The sequence below is a fragment of the Erythrolamprus reginae genome, chromosome 2, assembly GCF_031021105.1.
Source record: "Erythrolamprus reginae isolate rEryReg1 chromosome 2, rEryReg1.hap1, whole genome shotgun sequence".
NCBI classification, from domain to species: Eukaryota; Metazoa; Chordata; class Lepidosauria; order Squamata; family Dipsadidae; genus Erythrolamprus; species Erythrolamprus reginae.
Window position 1 is genome coordinate 333,655,929 of NC_091951.1, and position 18,056 is coordinate 333,673,984.

The 18,056-nt window shown below is 39.6% G+C and overlaps 1 protein-coding gene across 1 annotated transcript in view; it reads left to right on the forward strand.

Annotated features, from left to right (window-relative positions):
• The first annotated feature begins 740 nt into the window (after nt 1–740).
• SLC45A2 (solute carrier family 45 member 2) overlaps nt 741–18,056 on the forward strand; it is a 39,320-nt gene continuing 22,004 nt past the window's right edge. The window contains exons 1-3 of the mRNA XM_070743490.1: nt 741–1,122; nt 9,581–9,757; nt 14,785–15,098. Coding sequence (XP_070599591.1) covers nt 741–1,122; nt 9,581–9,757; nt 14,785–15,098 — 873 coding nt within the window. The remainder of the gene's footprint in view (nt 1,123–9,580; nt 9,758–14,784; nt 15,099–18,056) is intronic.

Here is an 18,056-nt window from a genome sequence, read left to right on the forward strand (position 1 = left end):
TTATATTTATTTATTTATTTAATGTTAATTTTGTATGCTGCCTGACTCCAATGACTTTTGGGGATTGACATGTAAGAACATTGTTTTTTTTAAAAAAAGATAGAGCCAGGAATAAACTAAGGGAGAAAAAAGATAAAATAAAGAATAATTTGTTGCCTAAACCCTATAATCCACGATTCATAAAGGCTGATATGACAAATCTCAACAAAATAAAACTGATCAAAGCAGATTATGGCTTAATATGATGAATGAAACCAGTCACTGGGTTCCTTCCTCCTCAGTCATTTTAGCATTATTATTATTATTATTATTATTATTATTATTATTATTATTATTACTACTACTACTAAACAATCTGCCTGCTTGCAGTATAAGAAGAAACAAACTGTTCTATGCCATAAATATACACACGCCTTCAAAAGAACGTAGAAGCCTACCATATGTAGACATGTGATCCACTCGGACATAATCCTCCAGTGATAAAGAGCTGGGCACTTTCCAGCTAGGAGCTCTAATTGTGCTAATCTTCTTTCAGAAACATAGACGTATTTCCCCTTCCACTCCCCCCTCTCTGCAACTTGTGATTCCCCAGCTATGGGAAATATGCCTGGCCCCACTGGCTACGCCCCGACCGAAGATTTATGCCTGATGGAACAGCCTGCTAGTTAGAACCCAAATGACTCTAACCCAGCAGGAGAATAGATGAGCTTTTGCAGTCCTGCAGTTTGGGCATTGCCAGAATGGGACCCCTCATTAGGAAAGAAGAGCCCGTGTGTAAACCCTTTACTGGGAAAGATCCTTTTAAGCCAGCGAAGCCCTCCAGGAAGAGAACTGGCCATTTGATTATGCACAGCACGGTCATGTTTGGCCGCGAGTTTTGCTATGCAGTGGAAGCTGCCTTCGTCACTCCTGTTTTGCTCACCGTGGGGCTCCCCAAAAGCCTTTATAGCTTCGTATGGCTGATCAGTCCCATTCTCGGATTTCTGCTGCAGCCGGTGGTGGGTTCGGTCAGCGACAATTGCACTTCTAGGTGGGGGAAGCGAAGACCTTTTATCTTGATCCTTGGCCTTCTGATGCTCCTGGGGATGGCTTTGTACCTCAATGGAGATGCAATCATCTCAGGTGAGTGCCTATTTACTTATTTACTTATTTACTTATTTACTTATTTAATTTACTTATTTAATTTACTTATTTACTTATTTACTTATTTACTTATTTACGTATTTACTTATTTACTTACTTACTTACTTACTTACTTACTTACTTACTTATTTATTTACTGTTAGAGTTGGAAGGGACCATGTGGGTCATCAAGTCCAACCCCCTGCCTAAGCAGGAACCCTATAGCATCCCAACCAAATGGCAGTCCAATTTCCTCTTAAAAATGTTCAGAGTATTGGAGTTCACAACGTCCGCTGGTAGGTTGTTCCACTGGTTGATCGTTCTGACCGTCAGGAAGTTCTTCCTTATTTCCAGGTTGAATCTCTCCTTGGTCAGCTTCCAGCCGTTGTTCCTCGTCCGGCCCTCCGGTGCCCTGGAGAATAAAGTGATCCCCTCCTCTCTGTGTCAATTCCTCATATACCTATAGACTGCTATCATGTCCGCTCTGGCCCTCCTTTTCTCTAGGCTATCCATGCCCAGTTCCCACAGTCTCTCTTCGTAAGTCTTGGTTTAACAGTCTGTTGCTGAGTCAGGAAATGCGAACAAGAGTGTTAAAGAGAGAGACTGGAGATTGTGAATATTCTTAAAGTCATTGCACATGTTGAGTGTGTATCAGTTGGCAGGGTTTAATGGCATAGACTTCATATGTGAAAACTAGAAAGAAATCTAGTTGAATCTCAGGCTGGAAAAAGTAGATTTAAATGTGGAGTTAGCTTGGCAAGAAAACTGTTAGCATGCTGAGTGTATTTTTAATATTTGTGTAAGTAAATATGACCGGCTCTTTGTTTTAAGAACTTAGAGAACAAAAAAGAGGTTCACATCTAAAGGGTTAGGATTCATCTCAATCCTATTGTTTAATTCAAGCCTCAAATATGGATTACACAACTATTCTAATGTATATAAATTGGTTTAATGAATAAGAATAATTACTTAATGGCTTCTAATGCAGGGCCTTGAATTAGCAGGAAAAAAGGGATAACACAACAGCCAGAGTGTTTTATTATTTAAGGGTACAGCCAGGTGTTGCAAGTTTGTTAACTCAAATAATATGCAATATCCTGGTAACTTGGACCAGTTAAGGAATTGCAATGGAGAAGACAAGTACGATAGAAAATGTATTGGCTATATCAGTGATGGTGAACCTATGGCATGGGTGCCACAAGTGGCACGTGGAGCCATATCTGTTGGCACATGAGCTGTTGCCCTAGCTCAGCTCCAACATGCATGCTCTTCTTCCTGGGTCATCCCCTCTGCCTCAGGCTGGGTAGCTAGGTGAACAGGTGCTGTCAGAAGCATAAATGCTGCCAGCACCACTTCCACGCACGCCTTCTGCTTACACCTCAGGTGGGAGGTGGCCGCGTGAGGCTGGAGGGGATCCAGACGGGAGAGAGGAAAGCTCATTTGAGACCAGGAAGGAGGAAAGAGGAAAAAAGCAAGGAGCGCAGATGCAGCAGCAGCAGAGGAAAAAAAGGAGAGCCGAGCAGAGACCAGTAATCCAGGAAGTGACAGCTGCCGATCAGCTGGAGCTGCACACGCATCTTCATTTCCGCCGGTGGAACTGTGTTCCACCCCATCCTGCCTGCTGCCCACCCCTGGATTGACTCCTTCTTCTTTGTGACAATCCCTGAGATACTGGAACACTGCTGTCATGTCTCCCCTGGTCCTTCTTTTCATCAGACTAGACTTACCCATTTCCAGCAAGAATATCATAATGTATTACAGTACATTAGTAATGCAGTACAGGCAGTCCTCAACTTAGGAACACAATTGTGCCCCAGATTTCTGTTGCTGAATGAGACATTTGTTAGGCGAGTTTTGCCCCATTTTATGACTTTTCTTGCCACATTTGTTAAGTGAACCACTGCAGATCAGTAGTGGGTTGCTCCCAGTTCAGCCCAATTCTGTGAACCAGTAGCTCTGGTGGCGGGAGGCTCCACCCACCCACCCGAGAAGCTCCACCCACCCACCCGAGAAGCTCCACCCACCCACCCGGGACACTTCCGTGCATGCGCAAAAGTGTTGTGTAGGTGCAAAAGCGTGTGAAACAGTGTCAACGGGTTTTAGAACCCATAACTGATGGAGATTCCCACTGGGAATTCGGTGGCATAGAATTAAATTAAATTAAATTAAATTAAATTAAATTAAGTTAAGTTAAGTTAAGTTAAGTTAAGTTAAGTTAAGTTAAGTTAAGTTAAGTTAAATTAAATTAAATTAAATTAAATTAAATTAAATTAAATTAAATTAAATTAAATTAAATTAAATTAAATTAAATTAAATTAAATTAAATTAAATTAAATTAAATTAAATTAAATTAAATTAAATTAAATTAAATTAAATTAAATTAAATTAAATTAAATTAAATTAAATTAAATTAAATTAAATTAAATTAAATTAAATTAAATTAAATTAAATTAAATTAAATTAAATTAAATTAAATTAAATTAAATTAAATTAAATTAAATTAAATTTTAAGTAACACAACTGTTCAGTGAGTCTGGCTTTGCTTTTAGAAGGAATCATCTGCTCCCATCATGATTATGAGTTCTTTGCCAAATGTCTGACCTTTGATCCCATGTCCATTGGGATGATTCAAGGTCATAAGTGTGAAAAATGGTCATGAGTCACTTTTTTGCAGTGTGGTTGTACCTTTGAATGGTCAGTAAATGAACTGTTGTAAGTTGAGGTCTACCTGTAGATGTGTGTATCCAAGCAGGGTAGCTTTTTGCAATTGGCATTTCTACTCCATTACTGTTCGTGAGTTTGCCCTGATTTATTATTTCCGTGGCCCATTTCCCTAGGCTAAATTTCATTGCTAGCTCTGTAGTAAAAATTCTTGCAGTATTTGTCAATGACAAATTTGATTTTCATGTAGCATTTTTTGCTGTTTGGTAGCCAATATCCATCCATCCATCCATCCATCCATCCATCCATCCATCCATCCATCCATCCATCCATCCATCCTAGAAACATAGAAACATAGAAGACTGACGGCAGAAAAAGACCTCATGGTCCATCTAGTCTGCCCTTATACTATTTCCTGTATTTTATCTTAGGATGGATATATGTTTATCCCAGGCATGTTTAAATTCAGTTACTGTGGATTTACCAACCACATCTGCTGGAAGTTTGTTCCAAGGATGTACTACTCTTTCAGTGAAATAATATTTTCTCACGTTGCTTTTGATCTTTCCCCCAACTAACTTCAGATTGTGTCCCCTTGTTCTTGTGTTCACTTTCCTATTAAAAACACTTCCCTCCTGAACCTTATTTAACCCTTTAACATATTTAAATGTTTCGATCATGTCCCCCCTTTTCCTTCTGTCCTCCAGACTATACAGATTGAGTTCATTAAGTTTTTCCTGATACGTTTTATGCTTAAGACCTTCCACCATTCTTGTAGCCTGTCTTTGGACCCGTTCAATTTTGTCAATATCTTTTTGTAGGTGAGGTCTCCATTCAATTTCTATGCCAACCTTCTCCTGAGATATCTGTTTTCTTCAGAATTACTGAAAATGGGTCATAGCAATGGTAAATAATATGAGGGATAATTGTCCTAGAAGAGTCATGGTGAACCTTTTTTTCCTTGGGTGCCTGGGGAGGGTGAAAACAGCTTCCCCTACCCCCCGGAGGCCCCCTGGAGGCCAGAAATGGCCTGTTTCCCAATTTCTGGTGGGCCCAGTAGGCTCCTGTTTCACCCTCCCCAGGCTCCAAAGGCTTCTCTGAAAACCAAAAACGCACATTGGAGCTGAGCTAGGGCAATAGCTTACATGCCAGCAGATACGGCTCCGTATGCCACCTCTGGCGCCCGTGCCATAGGTTCGCCATCATTGTCCTAGAAGATGTCTTTCCTAATGCTAACAAGCCCATATTCTTCATTTGTAACCACCAATTCTGTCTTCCACAGCTTCATTTTTTTCCATTAACATTTTAGTAACATCTACAAAAAGATATTGACAAAATATCACCTACAAAAAGATATTGACAAAATTGAACGGGTCCAAAGACGGGCTACAAGAATGGTGGAAGGTCTTAAGTATAAAACGTATCAGGAAAGACTTAATGAACTCAATCTGTATAGTCTGGAAGACAGAAGGAAAAGGGGGGACATGATCGAAACATTTAAATATGTTAAAGGGTTAAATAGGGTACAGGAGGGAAGTGTTTTTAAAAGGAAAATGAACACAAGAACAAGGGGACACAATCTGAAGTTAGTTGGGGGAAAGATCAAAGGCAACATGAGAAAATATTATTTTACTGAAAGAGTAGTAGATCCTTGGAACAAACTTCCAGCAGACGTGGTAGGTAAATCCACAGTAACCGAATTTAAACATGCCTGGGATAAACATATATCCATTGTAAGATAAAATACAGGAAATAGTAAAAGGGCAGACTAGATGGACCATGGGGTCTTTTTCTGCCGTCAGTCTTCTATGTTTCTATATTGTCATTAAGAACAATTATTTCCAAACATTACTACTATGTGGCAATAATGAGCCAAACCCTTCTTTAAATAATCAGATCCAGATCACATAAATCGTTTTTTCACTATTTGCAATTCTCCAAAACTATTTTATCAATCAGAAATTTATCTTTTGTACTTCTGCATTTCCTTTTATTGTACTGGAAAGATGTTATTTTTTAAAAAATAATCCTGAGTATTGTCCACTGTTATATTTCCAAAACTGGATTGTTTCTTTTCTGTTTGGTTTTCACCTCTGGTCAGATTGAAAGAGTGAGTTTGGTTAACTTGGATGATTCTATCTCCTGCTGTTCAATTTTCTTTGTTGCCTTTTGATTTCCAAATCTTCTGCTTTCTGGTGCCAAGTCAATTTTTTTTTAAAAAAGGCTTGTCTTGAACCTTAACATTCTTCAGTTTTTGCTGTCTCTTTTTCTTTAAATTACTGACATGTGATATTAATTTCTTTGTCTTGGCTTCATTAGGAGAGACATCTTCTAGGACAATTATCCCTCATATTATTTGCCATTGCTATAATCCACTTTCAGTGATACAGTGTGATTTCCCATTTTTGAGATCTTGCTTTTATTTTTCTAATTTGGATGTCCAATGCTTTTGTAACCACCAGTGCTGTATTGTAAGAAGGCTCATTAGCCCATTTGATAGATGTTATTTTCATCTTTGCAAGTACCTTATTTACATCCTTCATTAGAGGTGCTAGGTTTTTTGGGGGAACTATTATCAATGCTGACGGTCTTTGTCTTTCTAACTGGTAATTCTGCATTTGGTATAGAAACATAGAAACATAGAAGACTGACGGCAGAAAAAGACCTCATGGTCCATCTAGTCTGCCCTTATACTATTTCCTGTATTTTATCTTACAATGGATATCTGTTTATCCCAGGCATGTTTAAATTCAGTTAGTGTGGATTTACCAACTACGTCTGCTGGAAGTTTGTTCCAAGGATCTACTACTCTTTCAGTAAAATAATATTTTCTCATGTTGCTTTTGATCTTTCCCCCAACTAACTTCAGATTGTGTCCCCTTGTTCTTGTGTTCACTTTCCTATTAAAAACACTTCCCTCCTGGACCTTATTTAATCCTTTAACATATTTAAATGTTTCGATCATGTCCCCCCTTTTCCTTCTGTCCTCCAGACTATACTGATTGAGTTCATTAAGTCTTTCCTGATACGTTTTATGCTTAAGACCTTCCACCATTCTTGTAGCCCATCTTTGGATCCGTTCAATTTTGTCAATATCTTTTTGTAGGTGAGGTCTCCAGAACTGAACACAGTATTCCAAATGTGGTCTCACCAGCGCTCTATATAAGGGGATCACAATCTTCCTCTTCCTGCTTGTTATACCTCTAGCTATGCAGCCAAGCATCCTACTTGCTTTCCTACTGCCCGACCACACTGCTCACCCATTTTGAGACTGTCAGAAATCACTACCCCTAAATCCTTCTCTTCTGAAGTTTTTGCTTCAGATTCTTCTTGACAGGGGATCAGTTTATAGGTTTTTTTCCAATGCTGGCTTGCACTGGCTCTATGGTTATTACTTTCTTTAACTCAATGGTCCCCAAACTTTGTAACTTGGTGGCCCAGCTTGGATGGGATAGGGGAATTGGGCATGTGAGTAGCAGGCTGGCCCATGTGCACACATGCAATCTTGGTCCTGGTGGGCACTCAGTGAATGTGTGCCAGCCTGCTGTTCACGCAAGTTAAGCTCCAATCTGTGTTGATAGCAAATAGCAATAGAATTTAGATGTATATACCGCTTCATAGTGCTTTTATAGCTCTCTCTAAGCAGTTTACACAGTCAGCATATTGCCCCCAACAATCTGGGTCCTCATTTTACCCACCTCGGAAGGATGGAAGGCTGAGTCAACCTTGAGCCGATGATGAGATTTAAACTGCTGAACTACAGCTAGCAGATGGCTGAAGTAGCCTTCAGTGCTGCACGAGGCTTTACATACAGTCACTCAGGCCCTCATCACCTTCTGTCTAGACTATTGCAATGCACTCTACATGGGACTAACCTTGAAGAGTGTTCAGAGATTGCAGATAGTCCAGAATGCAACCGCGCGAGCTTTCATGGGTGTACCTTGGTACACCTATATAACATCAATGCTTTGCAAGCTGCTACCGTTCAGTCTCTGGTCACAATTCAAGGTGTTGATTATCACCAATAAAGCCCTACATGGCTTAGGACCAGATTATTTACGGGACCGTCTCCTGCGGCATACCTCCCAGAGACCAATCAGATCGCACAGGGTTGGCTTTTTCCAGGTCCCATTGACTAACCAATGTAGGTTGGTGGGCCCGTAGGGGAGGGCCTTCTCTGTGGCTGGCTCGGCTCTTTGGAACCAAGTACCCCCCAAATTCCGTACTGCCATCACCCTATGGGCCTTATGCAAGACTGCGAAGACCTGGCTTTGCCGGCAGGCCTGGAGGCCATGAATATTTACAACTGTCACGGCTGAATTGTATTGAGTTGTACGCCACCCTGAGTCACCTAGAGAAGGGCAGCATAGAAATCTATATATATATATATATATATGTATGTATGTATGTACGTACGTACGTACGTACGTACGTACGTACGTACGTAAGTAAGTAAGTAAGTAAGTAAGTAAGTAAGTAAGTAAGTAAGTAAATAAGTACAGTAGTCCCTCGCTATACCGCGCTTCACCTACTGCGGCTTCACTTCATCACGGGTTTTCAAGAAATATTAATGAGAAAAATCATTCGCGGATCTTCGCTGGTTCGCGGGTTTCTGAGGAAGTCGATCGGCAGATTTAAACAGCCCGCCAAACTCGATCGGCAGGTTTTTCAAAAAAAATATATCTAAAATTGTAAATACTGTATTTAAATACTGTATCTAAAATAAATACTGTGTGGGAAGGGTTTATAAACACTTAAAACAATGAAAACTTACCAAACAATTACAATATAAATACTTAAATAAGTACTATCAGTCGATAAATTCCCCATCGCGGGTTTCACCTATCACGGCCGGGTCTGGAACGTAACACCAGCGATAGGTGAGGGACTACTGTAAGTAAGTAAGTAAAATAAATAAGTAAGTAAGTAAGTAAGTAAGTAAGTAAGTAAGTAAGTAAGTAAGTAAGTAAGTAAGTAAAATAAATGAATGAATGAATAAATGAATAAACAAATAATAAATAAATAAGTAAGTAAGTAAGTAAAATGAATGAATGAATGAATAAATGAATAATAAATAAATTTGCAATCTTTCCAACTGACTTCTGAAAAGCAAAATAAATGGAGGATGCCAGAGTCACTTGACACTGTGATTCACTTAACAACTATAGGAAAAATAAATCATAAAATTGGGCACAACTCACTTAATAACCAATTTGCTTAGCAACAAAAATTCTGGTCCCGATTCTGGTTGAAAGTCAAAATCTACATACTTGTAAGGCTATTAGTGTTCCAATAGAAACTCTGGTAACAGTATGCATGATTTAATCTAGTAATGGCATACCTTATAGTTGCTTGTATCCTTACAATTTATATTGACTGGTTCCTGATATGATTGGATTGCTTATTTGTACCTGGACTATCATTACGTGTTGTACCTTATGATTCTTGACAAACGTATCTTTTCTTTTATGTACACTGAGAACATATGCGCCAAGAAAAATTCCTTGTGTGTCCAATCACACTTGGGCAATAAAGAATTCTGTTCTTTTCTTTTCTATTCTATTCTATTCTATTCTATTCTATTCTAGTCTAGTCTAGTCTAGTCTAGTCTAGTCTAATCCTATTCTATTCTATTCTATTCTAGTCTAGTCTAATCTAGTCTACATTAGCTGTGTCAGTTGAGTTACATTCATTTAAATGTGTTTTCATGTTACATGTCAATTAAACCTCAGCAAGTTGGGGAAGGTTGGCATTAAAAAAAGTAATTATCAACAAAACAAGTTGTTCTCTTTTACAGTTCTGGTTGTTGATCGAGGCACTTGGAAGACATGGGCTATAATTATTACCATGCTGGGAGTCGTGCTGTTTGATTTTTCTGCTGATTTTATTGATGGCCCCATCAAGGCGTATTTATTTGATGTCTGCAGTCACCGGGACAAGCAAAAGGGGCTCCATTATCACGCGCTCCTGACAGGTAAACCCAAGCCAATAGTTCTCTTTTACTCCTCCGGAAATGCGGAAGTTGGTCAGTGAGTTTTCCTTCCCACCCTTAAGGTCTGGGTTGGGTGGATCAGCTGATTTCAGAGCATCATTGCAAGCCTTATTTAGAAAAATGATCTTGTGATTACAGGAGCAGCTGGAAGAGAAGAAATTTTCCTTTCATTTCTCTTGCATTTTCTCACAAGATGAAAAAGAACACGCCTATATTATTTATTTATTTATTTATTTATTTATTTATTTATTTATTTATTTATTTTTATTCATTCATTCATTCATTCATTCATTCATTTATTGGATTTGTATGCCGCCCCTCTCCGGGGACTCGGGGCGGCTAACAGGGACAATAAAACAGTGTACAATAGTAATTTGGTATTAGAAATGATTAAAAATCCATTAATATAAAAACCAAACATACATACATACATACATACCATGCATAGAATTGAAAAGGCCTAGGGGGAAAGAGGATCTCAATTCCCCCATGCCTGGTGGCAGAGGTGGGTTTTAAGTTCTTTACGAAAGGCAAGGAGGGTGGGGGCAGTTCTAATCTCTGGGGGGGAGTTGGTTCCAGAGGGCCGGGGCCGCCACAGAGAAGGCTCTTCCCCTGGGTCCCGCCAGGCGACATTGCTTAGTTGACGGGACCCGGAGAAGATCCACTCTGTGGGACCTAACTCTGCGGATTCGTGCAGCAGAAGGCTATTATGATACGATAGCAGAAGGCTATGATGATATTGTGACAGATATTATGATATGAAAAGGTTCCAAATTCATCACCCTGAAGCAAAGAACAAATTAGGCCATACTCTTCACTGCCCTAGTATCACACCAATAATCAAGAATTATTTCCGTAACACATTATGCGGATTTGACCTTTTGAGCACATTACAAAATGTGTGTTTGGGCATTGCTGGCTCCTACAAAACATAATGATGGCAAATACTATATTTATGACTTTGGATGAAAGAAGCTCGAGTCAGATGATGTTAATGATGGTGGTTTCATTCCCTGAATGGCCCTTGAATAACTGCAAGCCTATTGTAGTACAGTGGAACCCCGACATAAGAGCTGCTCTACTTAAGAGCAACTCGAGATAAGAGCTGGGAGGGGAGAGATATTTTTGTTCTACTTACAAGCCCAAATTCGAGATACAAGCGCCAAGGAGCTGTCTCCTGCAGCCAAACGCTAACTTCCGCGTTCGGCTTCAGGAGACAGCTGCGAAGCGGCGCGCGTGTTTTAAAAGGTTGCAGCCGGCCTGGGGGGCTCGGGGGGGGGGGTGCTTGCAGCTTTCTTTCTTGCTCTTTTTCTTTCTCTCTTTTACCTTCCCTTCCTCTATTTCTTCTTTTCTTTCTCCTTCCCACCTTCTTCCCTCCCTCCCTCCCTTCACTCATTCCTCTCTTACTCTCTCCTTTCATAAGTTTCCTTGCTTCCTTCCTCTGTTCCTGTCCCTTCCCCCTTTCTTTCTTTCTTTCTTTCTTTCTTTCTTTCTTTCTTTCTTTCTTTCTTTCTTTCTTGCTTTCTTGCTTTCTTGCTTTCTTGCTTTCTTGCTTTCTTTCTTGCTCTTTTTCTTTCTCTCTTTTACCTTCCCTTCCTCTATTTCTTCTTTTCTTTCTCCTTCCCACCTTCTTCCCTCCCTCCCTCCCTTCACTCATTCCTCTCTTACTCTCCCCTTTCATAAGTTTCCTTGCTTCCTTCCTCTGTTCCTGTCCCTTCCCTCTTTCCTTCCTTCCTTCCCACCCTCCATCCATTCATTCACCCATTCCTCTCTTGATCGCTTAAAGTCGGTCCCTGGTGCAAAAAGGGTTGGGGACCTCTGTCCTACAGGATTGGGTGGCAGAGAAGTTGAACATATGTAAATTTAAAAGTTTAAGAAAGTTTACAAGTTAAGTGAAAGAAACTTCATTATTCATTTATATGTACATGTACATTTCTTCATTAAAAACATGTCTTTCTGCATAATTTAGACTAACTTTGTGAGTTTTTTGAGGGCTGGAACCAATTAAAATTATTTACATTAATTCCTATGGGGAAAAGTCGTTTGAGATAAGAGCTGCTCGACTTAAGAGCCCAGGTCCGGAACGAATTAAACTCGTATCTCGAGGTACCACTGTACTTGCTTCCTAAAGCTTCCTGACTATGGGGATATAAGAATATATTTTTTCACTCTTATTTTAGGCAAAGCTATGGAAACATAGAAACATAGAAGATTGATGGCAGAAAAAGACCTCGTGGTCCATCTATTTTTTAATTAATTAATTAATTAATTAATTAATTAATTAATTAATTAATTAATTAATTAATTAATTCATTCATTCATTTATTGGATTTATATGCCGCCCCTCTCCGTAGACTCAGGGCGGCTAACAACAGTAATAAAACAGCATATAATAATAATAATAATAATAATAATAATAATAATCCAATACTAAAAACAGTTAAAAACCCATTATTATAAAAACCAAACATACATACACATATACCATGCATAAAATTGTAGACGCCTAGGGGAAAGTGTATCTTTCCCCTACTAGTCTGCCTTTATATAATTTCCTGTATTTTCTCTTAGGATGGATATATGTTTATCCCAGGCATATTTAAATTCAGTTACTATGGATTTACCAACCACTTCTGCTGGAAATTTGTTCCAAGCATCTACTAGATAATATTTTCTCACTTTGCTTCTGATCTTTCCCCCAACTAACCTCAGATTGTGCACCCTTGTTCTTGTGTTCACTTTCCTATTAAAAACACTTCCCTCCTGGACCTTATTTAACCCTTTAACCTATTTAAATGTTTCGATCCTGTCCCCCTCTAATTAGACTTTTCTACCCCTGGTGAAGCAATGTATGAATGCCTTATCGCAGTGCTTGGAGGCTTTGAAGGTCTGGATGGGAACAAAAGGCTGAAAATGATCCCTGGCACAACTGAGGGGCTCTGGGTTTGGGGTCCTCCCAGTTCTGAGATAAGATTATGCCATCTTTGGTGCTGGATGGGCTTGCATTGCCTCAAACAAGCTTAGAACTACGACGCCTAAAACACGATCTAAGTATTGCCCACAAAATCATATGCTGCAGCGTCCTGCCTGTTGATGACTACTTCAGCTTCAACCGCAACAACACAAGAGCACGCAACAAATTCAAACTCAATGTTAATCACTCCAGGCTTGATTGTAAAAAATATGACTTTAGCAATCGAGTTGTCGAAGCGTGGAACTCATTACCTGACTCAGTAGTGTCAACCCCTAACCCCCAGCATTTCACCCTAAGAATATCCACGATTGACCTCAATTGACCTTCCTAAGAGGTCAGTAAGGGGTGTACATAAGTGCACCAGGTCAGTAAGGGGCGTACATAAGTGCACCAGTGTGCCTTTCGTCCCCTGTCCAATTTGTCTCCCCTTATCCCATATGTCACATATCCTTCCTCCCTTTCATATATCCCCTCCTCCATTTCCATATCTTTTCCTTGTATGTAATACTCCATGCCCATTCCCCTTGATGTGTTTTGTGTATTGGACAAATAAATAAATAAATAAATAAATAAATAAATAAATAAATAAATAAAATAAATAAATAAATAAATAAAATAAATAAAATAAAAAAAAATAAAAAAAAAATAAAAAAAAAAATAAACAAACAGAACTGGTGCTCATCTTGGAAATTGTTCTAAATTATAAGCTAATCTACCCTAAAGAAAGGTTATGAACTTTAGTTTTGCTAGACATGTGTTTTAATGTTGTGATTATAGCATATCATTTTTCATGCAGAAAATCTATTTGTACGGTTGCCAACTGTAATAAGATTTGAATGTTGTGATGAAATAGGGAATGGTAATACACTCGATGTCTAAATTTAGAAAAAGGATGTGACCGTGGCAAAAAATTGACAATTTATCATTAAATATCTTTTTATTGCCTATGTTAAAGTGAGCATGTTAAAAGACTGTGCAGAATGACTCTTGAATTATCAAGGACATGCACAGAGGAAAACGTGAGATTCCAGCAGATATCAGGAGATATAAGTAAATATTCAGTCATACAAGAGAGATCCATTAAAGTGTATAAAATAGTGTTTACTTTAGAAATAGCACAGTCAAGTTAAACAGTCAATATCTCTCAATACGATAACGATATTACAAGCCTGTCTTTGTCTTACACATCAGACATACATTACAACTTACATATCCATCAAACCAACACAGACCTTACTACATCAGTCACAGTGAATCAGCAGAAAGAACAGAGCAGAGAGAGGGAATCATGCTTTCTGGCTCCCTCTTATGGCAATTTGCAACGCTACCTCTTAAAGCTATATTATGCTTGGCTGCATAGCTAGAGGTATAACAAGCAGGAAGAGGGAGATTGTGATCCCACTATATAGAGTGCTGGTGAGACCACATTTGGAATACTGTGTTCAGTTCTGGAGTCCTCACCTACAAAAAGATATTGACAAAATTGAACGGGTCCAAAGACGGGCTACAAGAATGGTGGAAGGTCTTAAGCCTAAAATGTATCAGGAAAGACTTAATGAACTCAATCTGTATAGTCTGGAGGACAGAAGGGAAAGGGGGGACATGATGGAAACATTTAAATATGTTAATAAGGTCCAGGAGGGAAGTGTTTTTAATAGGAAAGTGAACACAAGAACAAGGGGACACAATCTGAAGTTAGTTGGGGGAAAGATCAAAAGCAACATGAGAAAATATTATTTTACTGAAAGAGTAGTAGATCCTTGGAACAAACTTCCAGCAGATGTGGTAGATAAATCCACAGTAACTGAATTTAAACATGCCTGGGATAAACATATATCCATCCTAAGATAAAATACAGAAAATAGTATAAGGGCAGACTAGGTGGACCATGAGGTCTTTTTTCTGCCGTCAGTCTTCTATGTTTCTATTATTTCAGTACAAACAAACATCCATTGTTAGCTTGTTTATATATTGCAAACCCAACTGTTTTGTACATAGTACTAACACGCAGCATTTTTCTTTTTTTTCCTTTTAGGTCTTGGAGGGGCTCTTGGATACATGACGGGGGCCATTGATTGGGGAGCAACGATTTTGGGAAAATATTTGGGGTCAGAATTCCACGTGATGTTCTTTTTTGGTGCCCTTGTCTTCCTGCTCTGTCTTATGGTGCATTTGTGCAGCATCCCTGAATCACCGCTTGTTCACACCAGTGACGAGACTAAAGTCTTGGTAAAAAACTCTCACCCTGATCAATATGGTGCCATAGAATGTGTCAAGAATAAGAGTGAATACAGTGAAATACAGATTTCACCCAAAGTGAAGAAGCTCACCACAAAAAAAGACATTCAGGTAACAGTGTTTTTTAAGTTTACACTTCACTTTAATTATTGAAATGCTGTCTCCCATCTCATGAAAAGTTCATTGGGAATGTCATGTGATTAAGAAAAATAAACCCCTTAATTCTGAATCTAGAATGGAATATTTGGAAATGGATAGTATACGAATAAATCCAATAAATAAACGATCAATTGTCACGAATTATTCTTTTTTGTGCACAATTCAGAAAATGTCATCATAGTGGATAGAAAAAATATTGAAACAATGTATAGAATTGAAACCATATTCTTCTTGGGTATATTACTAGAGAAATTCAGTAAAGAAGATGTATATTTAATTATTCACATAATTACAGCAACTAGAATTGCATTGGCATAAAAATGGAAAGCAACAAAAGCCCCTTCTAAAAGGGAGGTAGTTAAAAAAATATTGGATTGTGCGGAAATGAATAGATTGACAATGAAAATTAAAGATAAAGAAGATTCTGAATATTGTAATGTATGGGGGAAAATTTTATGATTGGTTAGAAAATGAATATGTGTATAATATAAGTAATATAGATTAAATTGGAGGAAAATAAAAAATTGAAGGTGGTACATCCAGGTGACAAAATTAGGCAGTTGAGGAGGCAGCATTAAGTTAGTAGTTAATATACTTAGGCAAAATATAAGAATTAGATATGTATACAGGGGGTGGGGGATAAGTTGAAGAAAAGCACCAATAAAGGATTAAGGACATGAGTTACCTGACTGTTAACTATAGGATGTGTTCAGTAATGGGCAGCCAAAATTTTTACTGCCACACTGTAGCTTTGGCTTACTTTTTTGTGGGTGTGGCTTAATGCTCATGTCACTGGGTAGGAGTGGCTTGCCTACCATGTGACCAGGTGGGAGTGGCTTGAACGATCATCAACGTTCAAGTGAACTGTTCAATCCTCAACTTACAACCTTAGCAATGTCGTTCACAGGGGTGACAATTTGCTTCGTGTTCCCCGTGCTCCCCTTCCTAGGTTGCCCCCCTTCCTCAGGCTAGGTAGCTACGTGAATGGGTGCTGCCAGAAGCATAAATGCTTCCGCCGACGCTTCCGCCAACGCCTTCTGCTTGCACCTCAGGCGGGAGGTGGCCGTGGGAGGCTGGAGGGGAGCTGGGCTGGAGAGATGGAAGCTCGTGTGAGGCCAGGAAGGAGGAAAGAGGAAAAAAGCAAGGAGCACAGACACAGCAGCAGCAGCAGGGAAAAAAAGGAGAGCCAAGCAGAGAGACCAGTAATCCATGAAGTGACAGCCACCGATCAGCTGGAGCTGGGCATGCAGTTTCATTTCCACCAGTGGAACTGCGTTCCACCGTCCTGCCTGCTGCCCACCCCTGGATGTATTGTGAACAGATATACTCATAGAAAGGCTAAGAGGGAGAAAAGGAAATAGAGAAGGAAGCGAAGAAAGAGAGAGGAGGGAAGTAAGGAAGTGGAAGGAAAGGAGAAAGAAGTAGCAGGAAGAGAATGAGAGAGAGGGAGGGAAGCAGGAGCAGGTTCCTACCGGTATAGTCGATGCCATCGTACCGGTAGCAAAACATCCTACCATGCGCACATGTCCGAGTGAGATTTTGCTTCTGCGCATGTGGAGGAAGCAAAATCTCTCAAGGGGATTTATGCATGTGTGAGATTTCGGTGATGTTTTGCTTCTGCGCATGTGCAGGAGCAAAAAAAAATTGCCGGAATCTTTCTCGTGCATGCATCCGCTCATGAAATGTTGCTTCCTGAGCATGCACACAAGCAAGATCTCACTCAGATGGGCGCACTCGCAAGCCAGAAATACGGAGCTGCATGCGCAGTGCATTGGTAGTGGCGGTAGTGGCAACCCCCACCTGGTGGGAAGTGACATGATACAAAGGGGGAAACAGGCATTGAACACTACACCTGCCACACACACATGAAAAGGAAACAAACCTTCAGTTGAACAAACAAAACAATTGTCTTGACTTCTTTTAAAACCATTTTGGAGAGGCCACTGGAGGTGTGTTGACTTTGACTGGTGCTGTAGGCCTCAACACGGGAAAAGTGAAATACAGTGGTTCCTCTACTTCAGAACTTAATTTGTTCCGTGACCAGTAGAAAAGTTTGTAAGTAGAAGCAATTTTCCCCATAGTATAGTAGTCCCTCGCTATACCGCGCTTCACCTACTGCGGCTTCACTTCATCGCGGGTTTCTGAGGAAGTCGATCGGCAGATTTAAACAGCCCGCCGAACTCGATCGGCAGGTTTTTCAAAATAAAAATAAAAATCTAAAATTGTAAATACTGTATTTAAATACTGTATCTAAAATAAATACTGTGTGGGAAGGGTTTATAAACACTTAAAACAATGAAAACTTACCAAACAATTACAATATAAATACTTAAATAAGTACTATCAGTCGATAAATTCCCCATCGCGGATTTCACCTATCGCGGCCAGGTCTGGAACGTAACACCAGCGATAGGTGAGGGACTACTGTAATCAATGTAAAAGCAAATAATGCTTGCAAACCCATTAGGAAAGAAATAAAAGTTTGGAATTTGGGTGGAAGGAGGAGGAGGGAGAAGAGGAGGAGGACAGTCACTGCCGAAGGAAGAAGGTGAGGTGAGGGGAAACAAAAAAATCCAAAACTTTAAGGCTTAAAAAAGCGAAAAGTGACTCTGTGGCGGCGAGGAGGAGCACGCGCCTCCCATACACCCGGCGCGAGGCTGCTTCCCATACATCGCGCCAGAGAGAGAAACCCACAGGGAATGGCAGGAAACTGGCCGGGCATTTGTGTCGCTCTCAAATTTCCTGGGAAATTTTTCCGGACTTGAGTTCTTAAGTAGAAAACGGTTCTTAAGAAGAGGCAAAAAAATCTTGAACACCTGGTTCTTATCTAGAAAAGTTCTTAAGTAGAGGCGTTCTTAGGTAGAGGTACCACTGTATAACAAAGAAAAAAGTCCTTTCTGATTTTATTTC